The sequence below is a fragment of the Motacilla alba genome, chromosome 23 (assembly GCF_015832195.1).
Source record: "Motacilla alba alba isolate MOTALB_02 chromosome 23, Motacilla_alba_V1.0_pri, whole genome shotgun sequence".
Lineage (NCBI taxonomy): Eukaryota > Metazoa > Chordata > Aves > Passeriformes > Motacillidae > Motacilla > Motacilla alba.
This window is the reverse complement of record NC_052038.1, coordinates 3,988,146-4,010,217: the sequence shown is the minus strand read 5'-3', so window position 1 is coordinate 4,010,217 and position 22,072 is coordinate 3,988,146. Positions and strand designations below refer to the sequence as shown.

General features: G+C 42.1%; 1 protein-coding gene across 8 annotated transcripts in view; it reads left to right on the top strand.

The window, feature by feature from the left end:
* ZMYM4 (zinc finger MYM-type containing 4) overlaps positions 1–22,072 on the top strand; it is a 38,442-nt gene that overhangs the window by 4,733 nt on the left and 11,637 nt on the right. Inside the window, exons 2-19 of one of the 8 annotated variants that reach the window (XM_038160550.1) lie at positions 3,209–3,269; positions 6,414–6,456; positions 6,856–7,383; positions 8,917–8,984; positions 9,552–9,722; positions 12,431–12,509; positions 13,224–13,476; positions 14,078–14,252; positions 14,362–14,574; positions 16,558–16,708; positions 17,370–17,485; positions 17,604–17,876; positions 18,370–18,520; positions 18,775–18,947; positions 19,044–19,194; positions 20,269–20,409; positions 20,701–20,738; positions 21,916–22,060. In XM_038160550.1, coding sequence (XP_038016478.1) covers positions 6,879–7,383; positions 8,917–8,984; positions 9,552–9,722; positions 12,431–12,509; positions 13,224–13,476; positions 14,078–14,252; positions 14,362–14,574; positions 16,558–16,708; positions 17,370–17,485; positions 17,604–17,876; positions 18,370–18,520; positions 18,775–18,947; positions 19,044–19,194; positions 20,269–20,409; positions 20,701–20,738; positions 21,916–22,060 — 2,803 coding nt within the window. In that variant the 5' untranslated portion in view covers positions 3,209–3,269; positions 6,414–6,456; positions 6,856–6,878. The remainder of the gene's footprint in view (positions 1–3,208; positions 3,270–6,413; positions 6,457–6,855; positions 7,384–8,916; positions 8,985–9,551; positions 9,723–12,430; positions 12,510–13,223; positions 13,477–14,077; positions 14,253–14,361; positions 14,575–16,557; positions 16,709–17,369; positions 17,486–17,603; positions 17,877–18,369; positions 18,521–18,774; positions 18,948–19,043; positions 19,195–20,268; positions 20,410–20,700; positions 20,739–21,915; positions 22,061–22,072) is intronic. The other 7 variants (XM_038160549.1, XM_038160551.1, XM_038160555.1 and 4 more) reach the window with 7 other exon arrangements.

Here is a 22,072-nt window from a genome sequence, read left to right as displayed (position 1 = left end):
TTGGCACTGAACTCTCAGGAGAAGGGAGAGGACTTGCAGTACCTGATGGAGCTGAGCCCAGTCACCAGAGTGGGGCTGGGAACACAAACCAGGCTGGGCAGGAGATGGTCCCGCTGAGTTTGTCAAGCAAAAAGTGCTACAGTTGTAAATGTTCCCAATTTGTTCACAAAACCACCTTGTGGGTTTCTTAATTGAGGACAGATTGTAATGAGGAGCAGAGAACTTCAGGTTCAAACAGTTCACTCTCTTTAAAAATTAATTTACAACGGGTTAGGTTTATTTTTTTCTCCTATTAGTAATATAGCTAGTAGCAACTAATTACTAACATAGTTAATCATCTTTCTGGAAGAGACGTTGAGTAGAGTGATCTTCCTGAGGTTCAGTGCTGCTGCTCCACCCTGGATTGTCACCCTTGGCACTTCTTAGTGTGATTCCATGGAATGGCTTTCCCTAAAGGACACAGTGATGGCTCTCTCTGAGTGAGCTGTTCAGCTTCTGAGCCAACTGGAATGAAGGGGATTCCATGCTTTGCAGAACCTAATCTTCTCACTAGCCATACTTTTGAAAGCTTTGGCCAAAAGCACCCATTTGTGATCTGGACAGTGCTGGCCTGCTTGTGGAAAAACCCAAACTGTGTGACTGAACTGAAGCACTTGGTGTGGAGTAAGTGACTGCTGAGCATCACAGCATAAACATATTGTGACACAGCCCCTGCTCTGATTTTGGGCATTTTTACATCCTTGTAATTTCCATTTAGTTCTCCTGCCTTATGCTGTGAGAAACTGGAATTATTTTGATTTCAGCTCATTTACAGCCTCAGTAAAACCAAAATCCCAGTCTTAGTGGTTGTTTATGTCTTACCAGCAGCAGAGAAGTTCAGCACAGAGCCAGGGGTGAGGTTTTGAGGGAAGAAGTTCTTTGTTTGGAAACAAAGTCTTTCTTGTGGATGTCTTTGTTTGTTTGCTTGCTGTGTGGTTTGTGTCTGTTTCTTAATTGAAAAGCCCAAAGCACATCAAAATCTGGTGTCTCTGCAAAGACCATTGCAAGGAAATTTGTTGTTAATAACAAATATTAGGGAGAAATTCTTCCCTTTGAGGGTAGTGAATCCCTGGCACAGGTTGCCCAGAGAAACTGTGGCTGCCCCCATTCCTGGAGGTGTCCAAGGCCAGGTTGGACAGGGTTTGGAGCAGCCTGGGATAGTGAGAGGTGTCCCTGCCCATGGAAGAAGGATCTTTAAGATCCTTTCCAACCCAAACCAAGCTGGGATCCTGTGATTGCCAGGTGAAACCATCACACGTGGAGCTGCTTCCTCCTGAAATCCATGATTTTGTGTGTGAATGGGAGAAGGGCTTGGATCATCCTATGGTTTTTGTAGGTACAGATTAAACCCACCAATATTCCAGAAAAAATAAGGTTCTCTGCAACTTCTGTGAGCTTGACAGATTCATCTTGGCCCCATTCATGTTGGTAACAGTGTGCAGGCTCTGTGTGTGTGCTGGGTGGGTATGGTAATGTTATGAATGAAGTTTTATACTTTGTTATTTTATCATAATTTTGCTCTTGCAAATTATTGATTCGATTTGATTGGCAATTTCATACATAACAGTTACTATAAGGTTTGTTTGGAATCGGCCTGTGAATATTCCAAAAGCTCAGGAATATCAGAAGAGCCTGGTGACAGAAAGGGACGATAAAATTCCATGCTGAACTTCCCTGTGAATAATCCAGAATTCTTAAAATGCAGAAATGACAGGGGAGCAACACATGCCTAAATCTTCTGTCCTGACACTTAAAAATTGAAGATGTGTAAGTGAGATGCGAGGTAAAATTGTATTTCTGGAACAGAATGTAGGGAGCCATGAGCAGCTGGGGAATACCTGCTCTTTTACATGGTTGGGATTTGCCTTTAAAAACTCCCATCACCATCTCCACTGTATTACGAGATTAAGAACAACCTTTTCAAGTGTTCAACATGGCTCGGGGAAGCCTCGGAGACACCCACGCTGCCGAGCTCAGGCTGTCGCTGTCCCCAGAGGGACTCGGAGCCTGTCCCCAGGCAGGAAGGCGCCGTGTCCCTGCGGTGCCGGGGGTCCCGGAGCCGGCTAGGGGGGGCTCTGCCGGCCACGCTCGGCTCTATGGCTGTGACCCCGGCAGGTTCTCTTCCTGCCGCAGCCTTTCTTTTCCTGTGGCAGGTATGTGCAGCAGCCTGGCTCTTTGTTACCCCGTCTCTTCCCTCCCCAGGTGCTCCGAAGGTAGGGATCCCTAGTTTGGCCGTGTTTCGGGGGGAAGCAGCTCCGGCAGGAGCCGCTGCGGAATTCCACGCGTGCCGCGGAGTTGAGCGGTGGCAGAGGTGCAGCGCGGCTGGCTGCCTGCCTGGCATCCCTCCTGGCATTCCTCCTGGCATCCCAGCCAGGGCCCTGCCATGAGGAAAAGGTCAGGGGATGCTTCCTGAACTCATCCACCTGCCTCAAGAACAGCGATTGCAATTTCAATTCTTTTTTTATTTGTTTTTTTGGTTTCAAACGGTGTCTCGTCAGTTGAATGAATTCTGGAGTGGGGGTTGCGCTGTGCATAGAGGGACAAGGAAACTACGGGCAAACTGAGAATCATTTCTGACTATTTTTAATTGCAGTTCTCTTAACATCTGCTTCCTTTCCACAGTTTGCTTATGGATATGTTAAAATCTAGGATCAAACTTCAGAAGCTTACTAGAAAGACATTCTGTGTGTGTAATGTGGATACACTGTTTTGTTTCTTTCTTAATGGAATTCTCTGTTTTGCATACAAAGCAATACTCTAGCCGTAGGCAGCTTCTCTCTTTATATTGCACCAAAATAATCTATGAATTGTTTGATTTATGGATGACATGGCTATGTTGAACACCATGAAGGTATGGATCAGCTTTTTAGTTATTTCAAATTAGCATGTTGTATTGAAGTGTAAATATGTGTCCTTCTGTTCCCTGCTCCCAGCAAAGGCAGGTTAGTGCTGGGACTGTGACACTGCTCCCTCAGAGTCTCATGTACATCTATTAAAACCAGTGACATATCTGGTGGAATTTTATTTTGTTTATAAAAGCAACGCTGTCTTTTTTTATAGAGTATTACTTTTAAACAAGTCACATTGCTTTCAGAAATACTTCATTGTTTTGTCACCGTTTCTCTATTCTTGTTTCATTCGATTGATTCATTTATTTGTTTTTTTACAGCCTGAGTAGGCAGAGGACCACTTTGTGTGCAGTCCTAGCTAATGAGGCAGTCACTAAAAAGGTATAGCCTAAAACACTGAATTTCACTAATACCAAACTCAAACTGTTCTGTATTAAACTCTTACAGAGTTAAATGATTAAAACCACCAAGAATTATTATTCTCTGGCAAATATTTGCCGAGGTGATTTAATGAAGGTGGTTTAGAATATTGTATTATTGAGTTTTGTTTTACAACTGCAAGTGTGTTTTGAGGACTGAGATGAAGAGTTGAAGCCTCAGTATTTGAACAGAAAACTCTGTTCCTGAGACTTTTCCTTTTGTAGTTATCAAAAATTTAATGTGAGGTGTTGAGGTGCCTTTCTCCTTAGATCTGACAAAAGTGACCAGAGGAAATGCCATCAGTTCCGTGTTTGCCCCTCAAGTGCTTTTGCTCCACTTCTCACTAAATCTTAAAAAATCTGACAGAAGAAATAAAAGGAATTAACACTGATGAAAGGAGGAGGGAATTGCCTTGCAGAATTGTAATAGAATAATATAGAAATAGTGAGCTGGGTGGTGTTGTTCACATTTCTGTGTGATACAAGACCATAATCCAGTTCAAAGCTAATGTACATGATTTATTAAAGTGATACATTTTTTTAACTGGTGAGACACAAAATTTCCTCCTAGGATGACATTGAACAAGGCTGCAGTGACATTGGGGAAGGGACTAGAAGTGTATAACTGAGAAAATACCCCACATTAATGCTGAAAAAAAAAAACAAACCTCTAATTTCAGGGACAGTCCAGTTATAGACTTATAGAATGAGTAATTTGGTGGGGATATATATATGTATATTTATGTGTTGTAGATACATATGTGTACACACACACAATCCCAACACTTTTCCTGGTTTTATCCCTTTTAATTTACACTATGTGGGAGTTCTGATGCTGTTCACAGTCAGAAACTAGATGGTGGCTTAGATAAAGCTGCTGGTATTGTCAGATGCTGGAGTTCCTGGTTTATAAATATTTCCAGGGAAAGCTTTAGACCACAGACACAGATCTTCCTCTGTTCTCAAAAACCTTTTGGAAGAAGAAGATATCCAAGAGGATCTCTTCTTTTCATATCCTCACAAAATAATGAGTGAAGAAACAGAACAGGGTTGTTTTTTTCCCTAGGATGACCTGGTGTTTGGGAAGTGTCTTGGGTTCTTTCCAGGTAGATTGTAAATGTTTTCCAGCTTCTCCAGAATGTTTATTAGGGGAGGGGAGTCCCTCATGCTCTTGCAGGTGGCCTCTTGTGCTGACTTGCCTGTTAAATGTTTCTTTGAATGAAACAGTGAGAGAGATCCACGCTGCAGAATGTATCCCTTGGTAATACAAGCATTCCTGGGCTTGTCAGCTGTTGGCAAAAGATTTGTTACCACCAGAAGAGGAGAAGGAATACCTAGGGTTTGGGTGTGTAAGGCAGCCAGGGTTGTGTAGGACCTGGAATATTTCCCCCCAGGTGCTTTGGCTCTCAGAAGAGTTAAAGAACTACTTTGATATAAATCTACTCTGAGAAAACGATGAGCTCATGCTTCATCTCAACTGAAAGTTCCCTTTATCCTACCCTCAAATTCTGTTGTGACATTTTTGGAGAGGGTAGAGAATTCCTGACAGGAAGCAAAAAAGGATCAAAAAAAGGTCAGTGTAGAGTCAAGGACCTGGGCTATTGTTTTTGCCTCCTAAAATTTCATGCTCTGATATTATTATCAAATGGCAACAAGTTCCTTTCCGTGTTCTTCTCTGAAAGCAGCCCACCCCTGCTGTCCATGTCCTCAGCAGCTGGTATGAGCACTTAGTATGTCCAGTATTTATGGGGATTAGTTTTACACCTGTGGAAACTTAGTTGACTGTTAATGGGCTTCTGGATCTACATTAAACTTCCATCTTGCAGACACTCCTGAGGTCATTACAGCAGGAACAGAGCTCAGGCCTTGCAAACCTTCCTGAGAGGTGTTTCCTTACTCTTTCCCCGTAGATAATTACATGGAGAAGACTTGCATCAGCCTTGTGGAACTGTAACCTTTTTTTTTTGTTTTGTTTTGGTTCTGTTTTACTTTTCCAGCCTCAAGTGTCTGCTCAGAGAAACTAGAAAGTTCTGGGGCAGTATCCAACTGACTTGATGCCATGCTGGACATGTCCTCACTATTCCATGTGTGTCCAGTTAAGCTGAAGGAGCTACCTTGTCTTTGCAGACCTGCAAGTGGTATTGGAAAGGGACATTTTGCCATCAAATGACCTCTAGGACAGTCTGTTGTCATCCTTTCCTTGAGCTGCCTGCTGCCAAACTGATAGCTCCCATCACAGTCCCGAGAAACACCGGATTTATCAGCTAAATGACTTGAGTTAAATGAAATTAGGGCTCATCCCTCTGCTATCAAATCCCATTACTTTCCCTAAGATGGCTTAAGAATTGCAGTGTGAGCAGGATCTAGCAGGAAAGAAGTGTAGAGGTGGCGACGCAGAGAAAGGAGAGAGGGCTTAAATGAATTCCTGTTATCTCTTGGGCAGAAAAGAAGGCTGCTAATGACTTGGACATTCTGAAGGAAACTTTAATTATCCTTCTCCAGGCAGCATCCAAGCATGCCAACAACTTCAACATCTGTCAGAGGATGTTTAATGCAGGCAGATGTTTGTGCAGCACTCAGCATCTGGGTCTTCTGTGCTTACGCTCACACTGGCTCTGGCTGTGTTGGGAAGTTAAGCACTGCATTTCCCTGTTCCTGGAAAGGGGAGAATTCCCTGGAAGAGAGGTGAAACCCTTAGGCCTGTGCAGCCCATGGCAGTGGGAGCTGCCCATGCTCCTGGTTTTCATTTATGCTGTTCAGAGGGAATGAAGGCTTTTGGAATATCAGGGCAGAATCTGTGGCCTTGACCTGGTACTGGTATCCCAGGCAGTAGAGAAAATTGACATTCCCTTTCCTCTCTCCTCTGGGAAGCAGCACTATTTCTAAATTTTCCTTGTGTGCCTTTTCTATGTATTCTGAACTCATTAGGGTTAGTGTGGCTTCTCAGTGATGGAACAGTCTTAATTCATAAAAATTTGCTTGGGGCAAGGAAGGAAGGAGGAGGAGGAAGAATTGTGATCCTTCTGCTTGGTTTTGCTCAGATGCTTTTTAGCAGAGTACATGGCAGCTGACCAAGACAATGACACAGTGCTTTCCTTTTTTACAGTTTGAAGATAAATCTGATGCGGTATTTGATATTACAGAAAAATGTAAGTATTTCTATTTATTCTCTAATGTCATAGTTTCACAAAGCCTGTCTTGGAAGTGTCATTGCTGCTGAACAAGACTGTCTTGCCCTCATCCCAGCCCTTCCTGCTCATTCCCTCCTGCATTGCCTTCTCCACAAGTGCTACAAGTGAGGTGAATGGAAATTAATATTTTTTGCTTTCTTTGGTTAGTTTTACTCAGTTCAGCTTCTGCTTCGGAGTGGTGAGGGCGACTGAACCATTCCTATGTCAGCAATGTTTTCACAGTAATGTTGGCCTGAGAGGGCTGAAAATATTCAAGGAATTAAAGCATCAGCCAGAATAGGACACTCACACTTCTCCTTCGTTACACATGAAATGGGTCCATTTTCTGACAGTTCACTGGGATTTTTTTCTCCCTAGGTGGTGAAATTCTGGATGCAGAGATGACTGAGGACGCTGACCACAACTTAGCACCCGCCCTGGGCAGCTTGTCTTACGGAGTAGCGAATCGAGCAGGAGCTGAGAATTCACTGCAGGGTGATGATCATGATTATTTTCTGAACTCTGGGGATCTTGCAGGCATACCTGTTGTTGGGAGTGACAACGAAGATGATCAGAATTTCACTCCAAAAGACACTCTTTCTTCAGCAATTCGTGATGAAGATCATCTGGAAGAGGGCAAGAGAGTTCCAGATCGTGAACTGGACGGTGAAAAAGAAATTCAGGTTCAGAATGCGATCCAGAAGGATCTCACTTCCCCTTTTGAGCAGGGCCCCGTATTTAAATCACTTCGAAAAGATTTTAGCATAACACGAGATAATGGCAAAGAGACTTTTTCAGCAAAGGACAAGAATAGAGAAGGACATTTTCAAGAACGTGAAAAACGGTTGGAAAAAATCCCTAAAGATATGGATTCTAGATTGAAAAGCAGTTTTCTTGACAAAGCAGGTAACTGTTGACATCATAGACCTGGCTGCCCAGCCAAGAGGAAGAAAGAACTAGTGAGAAATCAGCAATAGGGCTAATTACTAGAAACATCACCTTGATGTTGAAGAGAACAGGCAGAGCTGTGTGTAGGGGAGCATTTTGTGAAGAACCCTGAAATGCAATGAACTCTGTGTTAGGAGGAGGAGTTGCAAAGGGCTTGGCAGTGTCAGGGAGGTCTCATCCTCCACAGCTTGTTACAGAGCCTCAACATATCCTTTGTTGTTCTAAACCAAGCTGGGTGACAATTCAAGCTTCCTTTTGGTTTTTCTCACTGTTTTTTGTAGACCATGGAGCTTCTTAAAAGAGAAGGTGATGAAGTTTAGGTTAAGTTGATGGCCAGTAAAGATTTTTCAAGCAAAGCACCATTTCTTCACTAATGCCCAGGCATTTAAAGCAGTGTGGATTTGATAGTATCAGGGAAAGGCTTGCTAGGAAGGAGTTAGTGTCTGCAGGAACTAAGCCAGAACATAGCTTGAAATCTGCTTTTCCTGGGAGACTGCTCCCCTTCTTCCTCAAATACTTGTGTCTTGGACTTCATCCAGCCAACATGGAAAGAACCAAAGATGCCTAAATTCCCTTTCTCATTTGACAGCCTCCATAATCTTGCTGCCCACACGCTTATTTTTGTCTTCCCAAGCTCTGAAAGTTACAGCAGAACAGTGAATGAAGGAGTTAAGAATAACCAAGCAGGAACGCATGGTTTAATCTTATTCAGCAGAGGGAGGGTGAGCCAGCACGTGAGGGACTCCTGGCTGCTTGTTCACATTCACAGCTTATAGTTCTGAGGCTTAAACTTTAAATGTTCAGCAACAGCATCTTAAAATCAGTGCTTCCAGGTGGCACCAATGATAGAGAAGCAATAAAGATATCTTTTAAAATAAAATAACAGATGTATCTCTACTTTTACCTTCAGTTAGAAGTCAAGGGAAGAATGTTTCTGTACATAAGATGTATTTCAGGAAGTTGTAAACACCTACGGTTTAAAGATCAGGTAAAGTAGTCAGTAGTTGAAACCAGAATGATAAATGCTCATGGTAGCATCCAGTATCTAGGCAAATCCAGAGTTTTTAAATGATCTATTCTAAAAAAGCAGAAGATGCTGTTTCCTGAGAAGAGGGGAAAAGGCAAAAGAACAGCACAGCAAAGAAAAAGCTGGAAGATGTTGCTCTGAAAAGTGTTTTCTGACTTAAATGTCAAAACAGGGGAGTTCAGAATCTGCTGAGGTGTGGAAAATTCTGAATGAAGAATTTGCATCGGAAGTTTACAACTGTTTTGCTGGAATGGGAAAATAATGATCCAGTAGAACAATTAAAAAAGAGTCAATTCTCTTCAGGGATTACCACCTTACCTACAGGGAGGAGAAAGGGAGTAGTTTAATAGTGGTGAGGTGCTGTCAGACACTGGGGTTGGGGAGCAGGATGAGACTCTGATAGTTTTAAAGGAAATGCATTGGAACCTGTATTCATTTCTATTTAATGTATATGTTTTCCTCAGTTCATAATCAAGTAGAAGAAACATTACGGACGCAGTTAGCGCCACAAACTCCAGAAACTAACTTCAGGGTAAGCTATAGATCTTTCAACCACTTTTGCAAGTGCAGCAATATGCTGGAATAATTCAAAATACGTATTTTGTATTTGAGTGTAAATCTGAGTGTCAAGGAAACTGATCTTCTGACTCTTAGACGTCTTTGCTACTTAAACAGTAGATATAATTTTGTAAAATTTTCCTGAGCCTCTCTTTGGATTGAGGATTCTTTTGGTAGCCACTTTCCCGTTCAGCACGGTTGGAGTGACCGGTGAGCCGAACCTACAGCTGGATGCATCCACCTGACCTGCTGCTTTTTTTTCCACATGAGCCAGGGAACAGCTGTATCCACAGGAGACACTCCCAAACAACCAACTTACAGAGCTGGGTGTCTTCTGCTTTGGCCAGAGGAGTGGAAAGCATTGGGGGTGGGATGAGAGAGGGGGCTGCAGGGAGGTTGAGGCAGCAGCTGCTGCCCAGCATTTCTCCCACCTTGGCAGGACCCAAATCTCTTGGTCTGCAGCACAAACTCCCCTTGGCAGCAGCCCAACTCCTCATGGCAGATGCAGGAGGGTGAATTCTTTTTCATATTATTGTTTCAGGAGTCTAGCTACCTATTTTCTAGTAAGGAATCTATTGGACAAGAGCTGGGGAATTCCTTTGCACCAAATATTAGAATTAAGAAGGAGCCTTTGGATGACGAATATGCTAAAGCTATGGCCCCACAGCAGGGACTATTAGACAAAATTAAAGATGAACCTGGTAATTCTGAGGTAAGTTTCCCATTGCATTTCTCATTTTGGTCTGACAGCTGGCCGCTTAAGCTGAACAAAAATTCAGCCATTTATTTGGTTTGTTGGCCGAAACTTAGCTTGAAGAACATAGTTTAGTAGAAGGGTTTTTCCCTCTTAAACTACTATGAAAAAATTACCCACCCCCCCCCTCAGCTTTTTGATGTCTTGTTACCTTGTCTCTGAAAATGTTTTTCCTTTCAGTTAGAAACAAAGCCAAGTGCTCTAAAACTTCTGTAACTAAATCTGTGGCAACATAGACACTTTATCTAACTAGGAAACAAACTGTAAATCACATTTTGTTAAATAACTTATGAGTGGTCACAATTAGAGATATGGATTAAAGCAGCTATTGCTGCTGCTTCCTTCTTAAAAGCTGCCTTTGCAAGCACAGTAGTTTGTTCTTGTTTTAAATTAGCACTTAAAGGACTTAGCAAAATATTGAAATACTTACACATCAGTGAAGTCAATTTAAGTACATGTTTAAGTGACTTTCTCATTCAAGACTGACACTTTTTGTGATGATTCAGGTAAAACTCAGTGATTGCAACTTGGAGAAGGTCTGACCTGTGGATTTGAGCAGTGCTGGGGCCAGGGTTGCTGAGCTCCAGCCAATCTCTGTGCCACAAGTTTGCTGTGTGACACCAGGGAACAAGCTGTGCTGCAATTCCTGTCTCCTCACTGCTCATATCTGGGTTACATATCAGATTTTATATGTTAAAGGTGTGCAGAACTTCCCAAAATGATGCATCCCTTTGTGCCAACACGGCAGTGTTGGTGTTCCTGTGCAGGTGTTAGTTTTTAGCATCAGTCTTTGTCCTTCTGCTGAACCTCCTCTTCTCTCTGGGCCTGTCTTCCCAGCACTTTTTCTTCTTTTCCCATAATACTCTCAATTCAATAAGTAAAATATTTGCAACTTCACATTTTACTGTCCTTCTGATTTGTTCAGTCTCTGTGGGATTGTTTGGGTTTATTTTTCCTTGAACCTGTAGAATGTCAAACCACGTGTAGATTAGTTAAATCTGTCTCTTCTTTTGTCCTCCCAAGATGGCATCTGCTGTGTGGATTTGTGTGGAATGCAAGGCGAGATGTCTGTGGTTATCAAAGATCATATTAATAAGTAAAAATGAAGACTTGAAGAATTTAAATGTCAAATATCGTATGGTTCAAAAAATTCCTTCCTGGAGTAAAATCCTGTGATTATCAACTCTGCCTGATACTGGAAAAGTAGGAGAACTGAGTTAATTTTGTTTTGCTTTAGATTGGAATTACTATGGGGGGGATTTTATGGATTTTTTAAAAATATTTCCTGAAAGATAAGAGCATTTCTCGCTGTAACCAATAGTTGGAGCTGAAGGTTTTTGGCTTTCAGCACTCTTAAGCTGCTGTGAAACTGCTTGATCATGCACAGTTGATGTCAGGATTTGCCTCCATTTCTTTTCCTACTCTTGACTAATGATACAATTACAGTTAAAGTGCTTAAAAAACTGTATGTCTGCAAATGAATAATTTTAAAATAATAATAATAATAATAAAAATGGTGCTTAAGAATTTCATCACAGCATGCCCATACCCAGCTTTGAGCTTCTCACCCTGAGATTTGCTTGTTTCAGTCTGATGGTTCACATGGTCAAGGAATACCACTGCCTGTCTCCTGGGAAACATGTTGGGAAATGGTTTGGTTGTCTAGTATAGAAATTTCAAATTTTCCCACAGGAGCGAGAGGAGTGCTCAGTTTGAGCACGTGCTCAGTGGAGGTTGTTGTGGGATTTTGGGAGCTGGCAGAAGCCGGGGGAGCATCTCACTGCTACTGGGAAGGGAGAGCTTCCTTTTGCTTAGTGATTCTGAGTTGGTTTCCCTGGCAGCCAGGCAGCAGCTGTGAATTTAGCTCAGTCATAACATGACATCATGCCTCACTACTCCCAAACGACTGTAAGTAGGCTAAATCTTATCATCTCTGTAGTTCCAAGAGATTATGCTATTCAGCCTATTAAGATTTACATGTGGAGTGTTCCAAGCTGCTTTCTGGCTCAGATTTCTAGGGAGAGCAAGGCAGGAAGTGTGCTGTCAGTGTGAATAGCTGCTGGGGACTAAGCCAGTCATTTATAGCATGTCAGCTATTCCACCAGCAGCTGTCCAGGGATTTTCTCATCCTCTACCAAATGGGAGGTGATTCCCCTCGTGCTGGAGCTGGGACTGTGATGGTCTAGCCCTGCTGGTGCCAGCCTTGGTCTGCTGCAAAGCTTCACCTTAGGCTGCTCCAAGGTCCTGACTCCTGGTTAATACAGAGTGCTCCCCTACGAGGTCCCAGCTCTATTTCATTGCCATCCTCCTTTGTGTGAAGATAAAACTTCTTTCCCAGAACAAAAGCACTTCCAGCTGGAAAGCTGGAATGGAAAGCAGAGATTCCCTTAAGCTTTGGCTGAATTCTGAGGTGTCTTGGAGTGCAGCTGGAGAGGGGGATGCACCAGGCAGCTCCACCTGTCCATTTGTAACCCCCTCAGGTGTGGTTTGCTGTGGAGCTCTGAGCAGGAGCTGTGTGTGGTGCTCACTTGTCACCCAGCCTTTGGAGCAGGCTTAGGACACCCAGTCTTCCCCGAGGTTCAATGCAGCATTGTGAAAGAATGGAATCATGTAACCTGTTATTACATGTGTGTATTTGTTCTCCTTTTCCTTTCCCTTTGTTTTAGGAGTACGGCCAACAGCCAAAATCTCAGGAAGGGGAGCTGAAAATCAGTGCTGTATTTTCAGTCAGTGGCAATCCTCTTGGTAAGGAATAGACAAGACTAATTTCATTTAAATCTGTAAAATGTGTCACCTTTGCAAATAGTCTTGCAGGTCACTCTGCATTTCATTCGCCGTGTCTGATCCCAGTAGGAATGAAGAACTAGTTTGGTTTAGAGAGAATGAAATTGAGATTGTGAAATAATTGTGGTTTTGAGGCATAGGAAAATTGAATGTGAAGTGCATAGGAGAACTGAATGTTTTAAATAGTCTTAAGCTGAAGGAGGGCAGATTTAGATTAGGTCTTAGAAAACAATTGTTCCCCTGTGAGGGTGGGGAAACCCTGGCACAGGGTGCCCAGAGCAGCTGTGGCTGCCCCTGGATCCCTGGCAGTGTCCAAGGCCAGGTTGGACATCGGAGCTTGGAGCAACTTGGGATAATGGAAGGTGTCCCTCCCATGGCAGGGGGTGGAATGGGATGATCTTTAAAGTCCCTTCCCCCTAAACCATTCCATGATTCCATGAAAGGGATGTTAAAAGCGCATTCTCCATCTTCAGAGTAGTTATAAAAATCTGCTATGCAGAAAATCAGCACAGGGCATGTATTTGTGGAGAGTTCATCTGCTATTTGATTCTCCTCTAGACCCTGACAACCCAAATAAAGCCATGAGCCTTGTGCTTGCCCCTGCACACCAGTGAGTTCTTTGTAATGGATCTGTAACGCTTACTCTGTGTTTTCTCTGTGTGGTTTTTTTTTTAGTTCCACAGCTGTCATCAGGTTTCCAGCCTGCTGTGGCATCCTCTGGCATGAGTAAAATGCTACCCTCAGTTCCAAGCACAGCTGTTCGGGTTTCCTGTTCTGGCTGTAAAAAAATCCTGCAGAAGGGGCAAACTGCCTACCAGAGGAAAGGCTCGACCCAGCTCTTCTGCTCCACACTGTGCCTCACTGGATACACCATTCCAGCTTCTCGCCCACCAGCTTCTACCAAGAAAACCTGCTCAAGCTGCTCAAAGTAGGACAGTGCTTTCATTTGTTCTGCTAATAATTGATATTCAGGCAGATAATGAAAGGCTTCAGTTCTGTTCTTGTGCCCCTCGCTGTGTCGGAAGCGTTGCTCCTCTTAGGCTCCCCTTCAAAAATTGGTGGCTGATGCTGTTCTTTGTTAATTGGTCTGTCTGCTTGCAGTTCCATTTCCTTAATTGGGTTTTACACACACATAGATTTAAAAGCCTCTGTGGTGCAGAATGCATCTTCTCTTGTTTTGATTTAAATGAGCCAAATATGAAAAACTGTATTTCAAAAGGTCCAGCATCTTCCTGCCATTTCAAAATGTTATTGCACTCTCAGAATTACTAACAAGAGTACATTTTCAAAAAGTACTTTATGCATTATTTCTTCTAAAGAAAAATGGATTTATGAATCCCTAAAATGAAGTAAAACATGGGTGAGTTAATGTATTCAAGGTTTCAATTAAATGGATCCACATTCCTGGAGAATTAAATGGATCTAACATTCCTGGAGAAAGTTTCGTCTCCAGAATAAGCAAGAACAGCAAGTTGACATGAAAATCGCATTAATCCTTTATCTCTGTGTTTGTTTTTCTTTTTCCATAGAGAAATTCTAAATCCAAAGGACGTAATCACTGCCCAGTTTGACAACACAGACTTCAGTAAGGATTTCTGCAGCCAGTCTTGTCTGTCCACGTATGAACTGAAAAGGAAACCCATTGTGACTATCCACACCAACAGCATTTCCAGCAAGTGCAGCATGTGCCAGAAGAATGCAGTGGTAATTGCCAATTTCCTCGTTAGGATTTCTTTAGCTCAGCACAACTTGCTGTCTCAGAGATGCCCACGCATACTCTTCCTGTCCTTGCTGTATATTCCTTTTCTTCCAGATCAGGCACGAGGTGAATTACCAGAACGTGGTGCACAAGCTCTGCAGCGACGCCTGCTTCTCCCAGTTCCGCTCGGCCAACAACCTGACCATGAACTGCTGTGAATATTGTGGGGGATACTGCTACAGTGGCTCTGGCCAGTGTCACATCCTGCAGATAGAAGGACAGTCCAAAAAGTTCTGCAGTTCCATATGTGTGACAGGTTACAAACAGGTACATGTGATGGGACAAGGGGGAATGGATTCCCACTGCCAGAAGGCAGGTTTAGATGGACATTGGGAAGAAATTCTTCTCTGTGAGGGTGGGGAGGCCCTGGCACAGGCTGCCCTGAGAAGCTGTGGCTGCCCCTGCATCCCTGGCAGTGTCCAAGGCCAGGCTGGATGGGGCTTGGAGCAACCTGGGATAGTGGGAGGTGTCCCTGCCCATGGCAGGGGGTGGAACAGGGTGAGCTTTAAGGTCCCTTCCAACCCAAAACATTCTGGGATTCCATGATTCTGTATTTGGACAAAATACTAAAAATAGAATCCATCTAATTTTTTATTAGATTTTAAGTGTTTTAAGGAACACCCAATTTACTGGTTGGTTATTTCAGTTACTGTAGTGGTCTAAAGTAACTGCTTTTGTCATTTCAAGAATAACAGAATCATTAGGGTTGGGAAAGCCCTCCAAGATCATCAAGTCCATCCTTCAACCAAATACTCAATGCCCACTAAACCATATCACAAAGTGTCACAGGTCAAAGCGGGTTTTGAACACTTCCAGGGATCATAATTTGCTGCCTAATCTTTGCCCAAATGTGTTGCTCTGTTTTTTTCTCACCACTGGACCAGCTACCAGAGAATTCCAGTGTGGGAGAAGACACGGTGGGACCCCCCCAGCAGCAGCCTCCTGTGACTGTTTTCAGCCTTGAGATGCTCCTTAAAGAGTATTCTTTATTAAATTGTAGCCTTTGAATTAAGTGGAAAGGAAAAGTAATAATTAGTTGATAATTAGGATTTTAACTTTTAAACTTTTCATATTTATTTTTGATTACTGAAGACCTGAGTATTTAAGAGAACCTTAATTTATTATAATAGCTCAATTATTTTTGAATTATTTATTCTTATGCAATTGCTTCAGGAAAAATTGCCCTCTGATAAAAGAATGGAACTTCATTTTATGACTTGACTCTGCTGTCCCATTATCCAGGCCACTTAGGTCAAGAAGGCCTAATGAATTGAAAAAAAAATTATGGTAAATGTATTTCATCCAGAAAATTACCTTCAGAATGAGTTGTCCTCTGAAACAAATCTGGAGATAAAATTAAATAAGCTGGAAACATTTTCGTGCTGCTTTTATATCACACATCAAAAGCCCATATGTGATAGTTCTCTTGAAAATACAGTATGTTCAAAGCTTATAAGGTTAAGTCAAATCTATTTTTAATTGATTTTTAAACAGTATTCAGCTCAATTGTCAGGTACATTCTGATAGTTTCTGGAGGTTTGTGGGTGTTTTAAAATCCCTAAAAGCTTGTATTCTGTTCTGTCCTGTGAAGAGCTAGAATAGCTGGTGATAGAACAAAGTGCATTTTTAAGGCTGTCATACTAAAATAATCTGGTGCACGAATTCTCAAAGTTTTTTCCAAACCTAAAGACCTTAAAAAAAAAACAACCTTACACACAGATAATGTGTCTATGAAAATCAGGCTTTTTCCTGTGTCTCTCTTCAAAAGAAGTTTGTAGACCACACACTGAAAATGTGATTATTACTAGAATAAGGATCTCTTTCTCATTTTGCTATCAAACATCATCAGGGGGACCTGCTTCTCCCTGTTCCTTGTTTCCTCATCTCTTCAGTGGGAATATTATTTATCTACACAGCTGATGCATTAAAAACCAGAAGCAAAATGTCAATCCCCTCAGCAAGATGTTGGAAGCTGTCTGATACAAGGTGCTGATCTGTGCTAGTACCTGTAGGAGTGTTTGCAGTTCCCAGACAGCCTGGTACTGGTTAAAGTGGCCTGGGGAGCTGCTCAAACCACAGCTCAGATCAATGAATCTGCACCACAAATAACAGCTATAAATATAACTAATAGCTATAAAACAATTGCTGTTTCAAGCCCCTTTTATAAATATTTTAATATTAGTGAACAATTTCCAGGTTAATAAAAAATGCCGGGTTTCAAATGAACAAGCAATTTCCCTGTTTCCACAGAAGTCAGCTAAAATTACACCCTGCACACTGTGTAAATCTCTGAGATCTTCAGCTGAGATGGTGGAGGGCACAAATAACTTGGGGAAGATGGAACTGTTTTGTTCTGTTAACTGTTTGTCAGCATACAGAGTAAAAATGGTCACTTCTTCAGGTAAGCTTATCCTTTTACTTCTATAGAAACCTCATTTCCTGAGGCTCATATCCCAGCTTGATTTGTCTTGAAAGTTAAGCCTGATATTCTTTTTTTGGGAGGGTGGGAAGTGTTTTTTTTTTAAAGGGAAGTGCTGAGATGGGAATGACAGGGCATTCTATTGTAGATAAATGTAGCAGTGACAGTACAGCTATTTCAGTTTTGATTTTAGGGAACTCCACATGATAACCAATCTTAAATCTATTTTTTTTCTTGCTCTTGCAAGTGCAGCCCATGGGTTTTCCAGCTAGACAAACCTCTTGTGTGGACATGTGCCATACCACTGCTGGGACTCTCCTGGCCTTGTTCCCTGGGGTTGATCAGCTTTATTACCTCTGCCCAATGTTGCACGGAGCTAGGCAAATATTTTCAGCTCTTTTTCATGTGGAAATAGACAAATGCTTACTGACATCCTAGGGAAACTGGGAGATTAATTAGATTTCTGGCAAGCAACAGGCATAGCAGCTGCAGAGTCTGCTTCTGAATCTGTGGAAACGTCTCGGGCTTCTGTCTGTGCCTTGGCTCATCACTCAGCCTCTGTTTTTGTATGCACGGTGCAAAATTAGCTGCGATACAACTTGATGTTGCATAAATCACTTTTTCTTCTCTGTTTCACCCTCAGGTGTTCAAGTTCAGTGCAACAGCTGTAAAACCTCAGCAAACCCTCAGTATCACTTGGCCATGTCAGACGGGAGCATACGCAATTTTTGCAGCTACAATTGTGTAGTAGCTTTTCAGGTGTGCCATCTAGGATTTCTTCTTAGCTGAATTAACAGAATGCTCAATTGATGGTGGAAATATCCAGGTGCAAGATTTAATCCTGTAAAGTCAAGCCTGTCTATTTGCTTTCCCACAGAATCTGTTCAACAAACCTACGGGACTGAACTCCTCGGTGGTGCCCCTGTCTCAGGGCCAGGTCATTGTGAGCATCTCCTCGGGGACAGTGGTCTCAGCCACTGGCACCACCTCAACCGTGTCCCCCAGCTCCACGAGCACCCCAGCTGCAGCAGGGCTCCAGAGGTTGGCTGCCCAGTGCCAGCAGGTCACCTTTACCCGCTCTGTTGTGAAAATCAAGTGTCAGCACTGTAACAGATCGTTTGCCACCAAACCAGAACTGCTCGACTACAAGGTAATAAAGATCAGGGCTTGCAAAGCTCTTTTTTCACAACAGAAACTCAAAAAATTGTCGTTTATGTGCACTGGTCTGTCAGTACTGCTTTGTTGCTTTGCAAAGACCTGCTGTGGAGGGTTTTGAAACTGATTTGGTTTAACCAATATCAAATTAAACTGATACTATCTCTATGGTCTTAAAAGCAGAAAAAAAAAAAAGGTCTCCAAAAAAAACCCCAAACCAAACAATTGCCTGTCTAAATAAACACATCCTTGCCTCTTGGACCCAGGGATGTACCTGTTAATCCAAGGACAAAGAACATTGGTGAGGGCTTTCTGCAAGAAATTTTGCTTTATTATAAAACTAAATGGGGAGACTCATCTGCCAGTGCTCTGTTGCTGATTTCTAAGGGTATAAATACTCTTCTGCGTTTCTATTAACAATTTAAATGTATTATCTGGGATGTGACTCACTCAAACACTGAAACCAAAACATTCTGGCTGTGTTGCAGGGTAAAATGTTCCAGTTCTGTGGGAAGACCTGCTGTGATGAATATAAGAAGAAGGGCAATATGATGGCGTTGTGTGAATACTGCAGGTTTGAGAAAATTGTCAAGGAGACAGTGAGAGTCTCAGGCATAGATAAAACATTCTGTAGTGAAGGTAAGAAAGGGCAAAACCCTGCCTCAAAGAAATCAAGTGTTTTGCCTAAAAATTATCAGTAATACTAGAAGAAATCTAATATTTTTAAGTTAGGCATCTGTTTTTTAGGTTTAGGAACACAGAACCCTGTTCACACTTTACATTTTAATGGTATGTTTCAATGAATTATTACAGACTTCACTTAGTACAGGACTTAGGAGTGCTGAGGGATTATCATATTGGTATTAAAGAATGTTTTTGCTGTTTTCTTTTAGTTTGTAAACTGCTCTATAAACATGACTTGTCTAAGCGCTGGGGAAACCACTGTAAAATGTGCAGTTACTGTTTACAAACTTCCCCCAAACTGGTCCAGAATCACTTCGGGGGGAAAACGGAGGAATTTTGCTCAGAGGAGTGCATGTCTAAATTCACTGTTTTGTTTTACCAGGTAAGCTATATTCTCCCATCCTCTCGGTTTTTGTACCTATACCCCTTGCTGGTGTTTCCAAACGTGTTCAATTTCTCCCTGGCTCTGTTTTCCTAGATGGCAAAGTGTGATGGTTGTAAGAGACAAGGTAAACTCAACGAGTCCATCAAATGGCAAGGGGAGATGAAGCATTTTTGCAATCTGCTTTGTATTCTGTTGTTCTGTAAACAGCAAGGTGCTCCTGACCCTCCAGTCCCAAACAACACAGGTAAAGCAGGCTGGGGATGGCGTTGCCTTTTGATGTGTGGGGTGGTGAGATGGATGTTTATCTGCAAATTCACTTCAGTGAACTCTTTAAGATCTGTCTTCTCCTGGGGAGCTTGTCTGTTGCTGTTGAGTGGGCTTAGTTTAGATACCCTTACTTGAGACCATTTCAAACTTCTGGAGGTATGAAATGCAATTGCTTCGTGGACCCAACAAATTTTAAAGAAGGTGAAGCAAAACCACTTGCTTTCAGTCACTTTCATAAAACAGAGGCCTGTTTCATTGGGGTAAAATCTACTGATATCTAGTGCAGAAGTGTTAAATATCTAGCCTATCTTCATAACACCAAGAAGATATGGTAGAATGTTCATATTGTTTTAACAATCAGTGGTGAAATGAATAGACCTAATGTTGAAATTAATAGACTTAATTAGACTTAATTGGTATCCTATATATGCACTCAAACCAGCCATTTCTGTGCAGTCTGTAGGCATATGAAGACTTCCCATTTCTGTGTTGATTCTTGGGAAGTGTCAATCCCAAGGTGTACAAGTGCTGCAGCTGTTTCCTTGAGCAGGTGGAATGGGAGTCAGGGTAGAAACGAAGCCCACAGGAAAAGGAACGTTGAGTTTCTGTAGGGAATGAGACACAAAGGGATGAAAGGCCCTCAAAAACAGGAAGAGAAAGGAAAACAAAAGGCAGGAATATCACTGATCCTAAAGAGGGGCATCATTTCCCACTGAGTGGCTGCAAGAGTAGAATACCCAAAACCAATAAAATATTAACTGGCAGTTTTTGGTGTGCACCAGCCCCTGCTCAGCTTGGTGCACATTGTTTCAGTTTGGTGCAATCTGCTGCTTACATTGGTGGGAGCTCTTTTCCCTTCTTGCTTGATTTGCTTGTGGAACTAGCTCCTGTTTAAACTGAAACGCTGCAACTTGACACCTCCATCCCCTTCTCACACAGCAGCCTCTTTCATCTGGAGACAGATCTGAAGGGGGGGTGTTGTTTCAGAAATGCTTTTTTTTCTCAATTATCTTACTGCTTATTCTCATTTTCTTCTATCCACTGTGTCCAGCAAACCTTTCCATGGCACCAGCCTCCTCCTCAGGCCCTCCTTCTTTAAGAAAGGACTCAACCCCTGTCATAGCAAACGTGGTGTCCCTTGCAAGCACCCCAGCTGCCCAGCCTACTGTTAACTCCAACAATGTTTTACAGGGTAAGGCAGCTGAATACCATGCCTGTACTTTTACATCTCTATTCCTGAACATTTCTATTTGCTCAGGGATTTTACTGACAACAACGGCCACTTCTTCATTATGCTTCACATCAGTGCAGATGATTGCTTTTGTCCTTCCTTTATCTAGGTATAAATAATGACTTAAATTTATGTACATACATCAGGGAATGAGTTTTAATTGGAATTCTTTTGCTTGACCTTGGCAGAATATGGATTATTGTTCTTGATAATAAGCAGACATGTTATTGTATGGTTTTTTTTCCTTCACAGGTGCAGTCCCTACTGTGACAGCAAAAACAATAGGAGATGTAAGTTTTACAAGAGACTTTTTTCAGTTTTGCCCAGATTGTATCAATAATAAGTAAAGTATCCAAGAATTTGGCACTATCACTTTGTAACTAATTTTTGATGAGGATTTAAAATTCATCCAGCTTGCAGATGCTTTTAAAAAATGGATAGAACTTAGATGGTACAAAAGTCTTGTGTCCACTGACAGATTGAATGCTTTAAGGCACAACTTGTCAGATTGTAGCTCTTGAGGTGTCTGTGGTTCCCAAGTAATTCATGTGTGGCTTCTGCACTTGAGGCTGCCTTTTGTGCCCAGAATTGGGATAGGATAGTGAAAGGACCAGCCTGGGCTGCTGGGACTGACCCTACCAAGCTTCTGCAGCTTCATTTTCCTTCCCCACTCCCTGGCAGTGTGGTAACAGAGCTGTGGGGAACCACTGTCACCACTTATCCAGGAATAACTCAGAGAGTTCATGTGCCTGAGCCCTTTGAGGTGTGTGGTGTAACATCTTGCATTTCCTAAAATACAGAGATGCTTTTATGTAGCTTTAGGTTCTGGAAGACTGACAGCTTTGCTTTTAGCTGGAGTGTCACTTATGGATTAGAGTCTGAGTTTTCCCTCTTGAAATAGATCCTGTTATTTGAATGCATGACTGAAAATTACATTTAGCAGGACATTAGTACAAGCATGAATAGTCAGTCTGTGTGTATCAGGAAATGATGCTGCTGCTGCCAGCATTGCTGTTCATTTTTTACATTTATTTGTTTTCAGTGCTTTCACATTAGTTTACTCAGTTTTATCGGTGTCTGTATCAGCCAGACTTTTAGTCATCAAAAGTATCTTAACGTAATTCCTCTTTATATCTCTGCCATCAGTAAAACTCCAAGGTCAAAAGTTTACAGCAGTTTTCTGACGACAGAAACCAAATATTCTTGCAGATTTGTTCACTGCACTGTTAACAAAATAAGCTTTATTAGCAAAATTAGCTTTAAACAACATTATTGTTGGATCAAAGTAAATTAAGCTGGAGACCAGAAAGCATCAAATAAGCAAGCTTATTTTGCAGTAGTTTTTAAATGATCATTTTTATCAGCAGTTTTAAATTGTTTAACTTCCTTTAGTATAGAACAAATTCCAGTCTTACGTTAGCTTTCAAACCAATACTGACTCGACCCTCGTTTGTGTTTTCCAAACAGGCAAGTACCCAGACAGATGCCCTAAAGCTCCCATCATCAAAACCACCCAGGCTTCTGAAAAACAAAGCTTTATTGTGTAAGCCAATCACCCAGACTAAGGCCACCTCCTGCAAACCTCACACACAGCACAAAGAATGCCAGACAGGTGGGTGTCTGA